The 6,852-nt window shown below is 43.0% G+C and overlaps 1 protein-coding gene across 1 annotated transcript; it reads right to left on the bottom strand.

Moving 5' to 3' along the window:
• Nucleotides 1-822: 822 nt before the first annotated feature.
• On the bottom strand, nt 823-4,969 carry LOC135073631 (protein krueppel-like). Its single transcript, XM_063967790.1, has 2 exons — nt 4,917-4,969; nt 823-1,679 (listed from the first exon to the last, which is right to left on the bottom strand). Exons 1-2 carry the CDS (start codon nt 4,951-4,953, stop codon nt 823-825), a joined length of 894 nt encoding a protein of 297 aa, XP_063823860.1. The 5' UTR covers nt 4,954-4,969.
• Nucleotides 4,970-6,852: the final 1,883 nt, after the last annotated feature.

Below are 6,852 nucleotides of genomic sequence, written 5' to 3' on the forward strand. Positions count from 1 at the left end.
ACGCGTCACTGGACGCACCCTACACGTAAACAATCGGAAAGAAATATTTTTTCCAGAAATCTTTGAATAAAAATTTGAGAACTGTGTGAAATAATAAGGGTGATTAGAAACCGGTCGCAACGAACGGCAACGGATCAGGGCGCACGTAATTGTGTCGGCATTGTGCGGAACTCGCCGCTGAATCAATAGGTTCTTAATAATCGCCGATTGTGAACTAGCCTTTGTTGCTGAAATAATAAGCCAATGTCGCGGCCTTCTCCGCATTCCGGTGTGCGCTCATCAGCGCGAGGGAGGACGTCGCTTCGAGATCAATACATGTCAGGCGTGACGAAGGCATTTTAAGTTCTGTTACAAAACAATGGACTGTGTCAATAAATCAAAAAATATCTTTTGTGCAATACTTACATTCTTTCTGTTTTGCAAGTTGCAAAATAAAAGAACAAAACGGTCGCGTTTTTTGCCTCACCTCGCCTTGCGATTATGCAAATGGCTCGACAATAAAGTTTTAAACTGTAACACGAATGAAAAAAAGTGCACTTTATGGCGAGCATTGCGAATGCAAAAACATAGAAGAATAGACGACTACCTAACGAGACTGCGTCAGTAGTCTTACCGAGAAAAATATAAAACGATAAAATTTACCGATACAATTTTTAAACTAAGAGTTATTGTTGATTTTTTCATGATTTCTGGGTAAAGAATTCTGGACTAGCTTGAGCCGTGAGCGGCGAACGCGACGGAGCGGACGAGGGGCCAGCAGCGGCGCGGGCTCTACGCAGGAGGAACTCGTATACCGGCTCGGCGGCGCTTGGCGCGCGGTGACTACGCGGAGTGCACGCGCAGGTCGGTGGGCGAGTCAGGGGTGGCCGGCCTCCGCGGCAGCGACAGGTCCTCCGGCTCCGTCTGCTCGGGCCACTCGTCCCAGCGCCAGTCGGCGGCGGCGGCGGCGGGCGGGCTCGGCGCCTCCGGCTCGCAGCCCGAGCCCGCGCAGCGGTGCAGCGCCGCCGCCTGCCGCCGCCGGAAGCGCGCGCCGCAGCGGCACGCGAAGGGCGCGTCGCCCTCGTGCACCAGCGCGTGCGCCTTCAGCTGGTTGGAGTCGGAGAAGCGCGCCGGGCAGCGCGCGCAGGCGTACGGGCGCTCGCCGGTGTGCACGCGCAGGTGGCGGCGCAGGTTGGCGACCTGCACGAAGTGGCGCGGGCAGTGCGGGCAGCTGTACGGCTTCTCGCCCGTGTGCAGGCGCAGGTGCGTCTTGAGGTGGTGGTCGCGCGTGAAGCGCTTGTGGCACTCGCCGCACTCGAACGGCTTCTCCCCCGTGTGGGTGCGCTCGTGATTCTGGAGGACGTGTTTGTAGCCGAAGGACCGTGAGCAGACTTTGCAGGTGAAGAGCTTGTCGCGGGGGGGGTCGGCGGCGCCGGGCGAGGAGCCGGAGGAGGGCGGGGAGGGCGGCGCGGCGGCGTCGTCGAGCTTGGGCGTGCGGCGGCGCTTGCGGGCGCGGTCCAGCTCGGGCGGCGGCAGCAGCGGCGCGGGCGGCGAGGGCGGCCAGGCGGCCAGCAGCGCGCCCGAGTACAGCTCGGCCGGCAGCCCCGCCACCAGCGCGGCGGCGCGCGACGCCAGCAGCCGCTCCGCCAGCATCGGCAGCGACTCTTGGCGCATGCTTGATAGCGGCCTCACAGACACACCTGGACAATACAAAAATCCTTTTAACTGCACGCTCACTTCCAATTGTTTGGGATGATGTGATCTCTCGAAGCTACTTAACGACGGAGAGAACCCAAGCTATACACGTTCGACGTGATCACTTCCGTCACAGTTTGAGATCTACCTAAACAAACATCGCTTTCGAACCTATCGATAGCACACTTATCAGCGAAGGAGAACAAAAAAGACAGCAAAAAGCGTTAGCGACTGCGGAGGAAACATTTGGTCGCAATCACGCCGCTGCAGGTCGCTTCCGCCCCGACCTGTTGCGCAAATTGCCGCTACTTGGAACATATGAACTAATCTTTGTTTCAGTCACGCCGAGGTGCGATATCGTTCGGATGGTAAACGTCTCGATTTCCGATCGGGAGTTGTTCAATTGTAATGCTCGAGCGAGACGAGTTTGTGTAGTGTTGGCGACGGGGAAGGAGGCGAAGCTACCGGGGGCGACCGGACCACTTACCTATATAATGGAATTAATTATTCCTCAAGCGGCGGACTCCTCCCGCCTGCTCCGCCCAAATTATATTCAAATATTAATTTCGACGAAGAAAAGCCTTTTTGAGAGCACTTAATTAAAATTAGACAAAATCATAATTGAAAGTTCTCCTCGAGGCGTGAAGAGGCGGCAGAGGGGGCTCCTTACATTATCTACTTAGCCGTGGAATTAATTCCGGCCGGGCTGGACAAGCCCGCGCTTAATTGAAACTTGAAGCTAAATGTTTTGCCGACTGCGAGTGTCGTCGCGAGCTCCTAGTCGTTCGCTTTTACCTCCTACTTGCTTACAATTTATGTTATGAATCATCTTTACTTCTTTGTTCATTTCATCCAGTACTTATTTATAATTTGTTTGATATCTTTCTTTCTAAGCATTAAAAATGTATGGTTCAGAAAGACTTCAGATACGAGATATTCATGGCCCAATGATGAGCGTTATTCAGGGAGCGTAGTATAAGATAATTTTAAAGTTGTGATTAGGCGGAGGCGCCGCGCGGCACGTACCGCGGGCTTATCCCATAACTTTTTAATAACATTCCTCGCTGTTCCGAGGCCGAACAGTGAACCGCACTCGTGATGTGCCCAGAATTACAATAACGACTAATGTAAAAGTTAAACAAGTAAATACGGCTCGCCCAACTGTAACAAGATCCTAATAAATCAACAACGTGTCTTACATACGGAGAGGTTGCTAATTAAATAATTTTCTTATAAAGACGAACTAGCTATAATAATATAAGAATGATAAAAAAATATCTTCTACAAAATGAATGTAGATAATGTTCTTATTTATCCACTTCACACACTTTAAAGTTAGAGTCTTGTATCTTACAAGACCCTTCGTGCGAGTAGTAATTCAGTTAAGTGATATAACTTATATTTGGGCATAATGCCTTTTATTTGGCGGCCGGGCCCACCGGGTAACAATGTTGGTGATAAATTTTTACAGCGCACCGCACCCTTCCGTACCGCTTTTTATGTGCTAAAGAGTTGTAATTATCCCCTCTTTATACCCCATAAATATTTGTCAATAACCCATATTCAATACTTTTATGGAGTCGCCTGCGGCTGCCACTCCATAACTCATTATTGCGCAAGGGTTCTGCCGATAAGCGGCGATGACGGCCTCATTGTAAAGTGATTGTCAAGCTCACTATGTTTTTTACCATCTTTTGTTGTAATTACACGCCTTTTTGATTTCGATATTGCGCAAGCTACTTAGCAAATGGGCAGATTGTTTGACTACGTGAATGAAATGATAAATGAGTCATGTTTAATATAATATAATGGAATACTTATTAGGCGAGGTAGAACGAGTTAATGCTGCGAGGGTATTACCCGGTCGACGCTGGCCTAATTCCAGTAATTGTCATATAATGGGATTAACCTGCGGTTGCCGGCGGGCAGAGCACTCGCACAGATTATAGAGCTGCTACGGTTTCGGGACTTTAGGGTTAAGAGCGATACACGCGTGCCTTGTGGGGCTTCTTACTACACACTTGGAAGCTTTAATTAGATACAAATTACCAAATAGGCCAAAGTATTACGTGTTAAATTACGTCGTGGGTTACTCAATACGTTAGGTACTTATGTTATCCTAGATATGCAAAGAATGTCGCACTTTAAATGTATCATCAATATCAAAGTAGGACAAAGTGTACATGCCTCTTCAGACACATTGGCTTTTTTTGTTATAAGTCATCGATTTATTATGTTTTAGAGAAAAGAAACCAATTACTTTTACAATAAAAGTAAAAACAATCATTTCCTTTGTTTTATAATAACATTTTAAAATCATAAATAAATATGTATCAGTAAAGTTTATTTTAATAGATGCCTATACATATATTATACAAATTCAAGCAAAACAAAACCACCTGTATAGTATGGAACATATTTAAAAAGAAGCCACAACACACACACATTCATTTTACAAGGAATAAGTGACTACCCCCCAGAAGAATGCTTATTCATCAATTCTTTTCTTTCTAATTATCGACATTTGTTATCACTTTGTGAATATCATTGTGCTTGTCCACAGTAATTTAAAAAGTAGCACGACTTTAAAACACAATAGCAAATCATTGCACTAATGGAAATATAATTAGTTCTACGATATAAAACAAAAGGTTTTACTTTTTTGATAGAAAATTAACATTAACCAAAGGGTGATTTACAGCATGCAAATAAGAGATACAAAACAAGTATGACTAGAACACATCAGTGAGAACTAGATAACAAAAAGTATCATGTGCAAACAAATTATGAATGCTTTAAAAATATTAAAAATAAACAATACAAAATAATTGTAAAAATAAAATACATAATAAGTATAGTTGTACAATAAATAATAATAATAATACTCACAGGAGATAATATGCACACACACAATAAATCTACATAGTTCAATTAATCACGAATAAGTTTTTTTGCTACATATTAGTAAAAAACAAACCGTAGCTACGAGCTACGTGCCGCGCGATTCGTAGCAGCACCGTAGCAAGCCGCTACGCGCCCGCTGCCGTCTACGGTTCACTGAATCTGCAAAAGCTCGCGTCGAATGCAAATAAACACATGTGTGCGGAGTCGGGCGCGGCCAATCGCCGCCCTCGCGACACGCATGCCGTTCGCCGCTAACTTTCAAAACTTTTCACACACGTTCTTCCTTCAGATTCAGAGTTCCGAGATGGCAGGCGTTTTCAAATACAATTTACACAAACCTCTCGAGTTCTGCGAAGACTGCAGGGACAATGCCATCTCACATCAGATTCACAAAAAATTATGCATTTATTAGCACCACTAAGTTTTTTCTCGACTGTCCAAATATTCCGCGGATGTGAAAATTTAATTAATCTATAATGAGCGTTTGAGGTCCGAAGTCATGTTATGTCGTCGTGGAGTCGCGATTGTGAATGATCAAGCGGCGCGGTACGAGCTCGCTCGGTGCGACCTACCACAACACTGGCGGCTGGCGGCCGGCCGGCGGCGTGCGCCCGGCCGCCCCTCCGCGGTAAACACACCCCCTGCCCGCCCCCCCGCGCCCCGCGCCCGCCCCTCCCCGGTGCACTCCACGTGTGCACGCAATGCATTCACTTTTTATGGTCGCTACTACATTATGTTCCTTCCTGAAGCAGTTTTTTAGCCCTCTTGTGCGAGCGCCACATAAGCACTTTTTATGTTTATGACCGGCTCCTGGTCGGGACGTTACTCACATTATAGACAACTAATTTGAAAATAGGATTTTTTATCTTCATCATTTCATCATAGTACCTACTTACTTTCGAGTTTAGTCTTATTAACACTGAATTGATTTTAAAGGTCTAAATAGATAATATCAAAAATACTTCTATTGCGATAACTTTACCTCTGTACAAAGCTCTTATCTTTACTTCGTATGATTAGAGCTTTAGCTTGCAAAGCTTACTAACATTCACAAAATTAATGGTTAAAATTAATTGGAGTAATGTCAAAAACTGAATTGTTTAAAAAATTATTACATGTAGGAGTTATTGAACTAATATAATATCTTTATTCTTTCGATTAGAGTTTTAAACCACCGTGAAGTATCGAACCCAATATTGTATTATTAATTCCAAAGCTTGCTTCAACGTACAAAAATATTTATTCCCAGAGTTTCATCTTTCCAGAACTTTGTGCAAATATTTTTTGAGAAAGTTGGTGAATATTGTATAAGTAATTGAAGGACCTATTTATAAGTCGTAATAAGTACTTACTTAGTAGTGACGAAATGGACGCGACTGAGATGTTATAAACACATTAATTCTGGTACAGCTTACAAATACTCTACATCTGGCAGGTTACCGTAGTTAAAGATAAATTGTCTAATCCAAAAATGTTATTTTTCTAAAAAGAAGTGTTTTGAAATAATTTAATTGCAGGTAAAATAACCATTAAATAAAATAAATTAAACTCAAAAATACGTTGTCTCTATAAAAATACATTATAAACAAACTATTGTGATAGAGACTCGGGCCAATTAACAGCAGTTTTATATTCAATGTTTTGTTAAAACAATGTATTGTATGTGTCAATGGTATTATTAATCTCAGAATAGTGAGTTAAGTCCTAATGGGAAATTGTTAAATTGAATAAAATAAATAAATAGCATTAAGAATTATAAGTTGAACTAAATATAAGTATGATAAGTAACTTTCACAAATAAGGTGCAGCTTAGAGCTTTTTAATCTTCTAAGTATTTATTATCTTTAGGGTCATTAGTATTAGGCACTAGTTACTGTAAGTAGTACTCACGAGAAGTATAGGTATAATATTACCACGTTATATTTTAACATTTATAGACACAGTGGCTCATATCCACAAATAGAATAACTGATTAACTTTATTCTCGGTATATTAGTATTTAATGAGATGACGTATTTTATTAATTTCAAGTCGGAGCAACTCTTGATCACAAATGAGGTAAGCAATAATTATTGGATACTAAATTTAACTTAAATAATGTTCGGGTAGATTGTACAATATTAGTAAATTATTTTTTAATATCTTACTAAGAAGATACAGGTTTCGGTTGCAATGAAACGTGATAACTTTGGAACTTAAGAAACCATGGTTATTTTCATCATCATCATCATCATGTCAGCCATAGGACGTCCACTGCTGAACATAGGCCTCAGA

This window comes from Ostrinia nubilalis, chromosome 7 (genome assembly GCF_963855985.1).
Source record: "Ostrinia nubilalis chromosome 7, ilOstNubi1.1, whole genome shotgun sequence".
Taxonomy (NCBI): Eukaryota; Metazoa; Arthropoda; class Insecta; order Lepidoptera; family Crambidae; genus Ostrinia; species Ostrinia nubilalis.

What these genes read in the sequence shown, in the direction of transcription:
- LOC135073631 (XM_063967790.1), bottom strand. Translation starts at nt 4,953, where the DNA reads ATGGCATTGTCCCTGCAGTCTTCGCAGAACTCGAGAG. An exon ending in GTCTTCGCAGAACTCGAGAG is followed by an intron (nt 1,680 to 4,916) that starts GTTTGTGTAAAT and finishes TGTATTGTCCAG; the next exon opens with GTGTGTCTGTGAGGCCGCTA.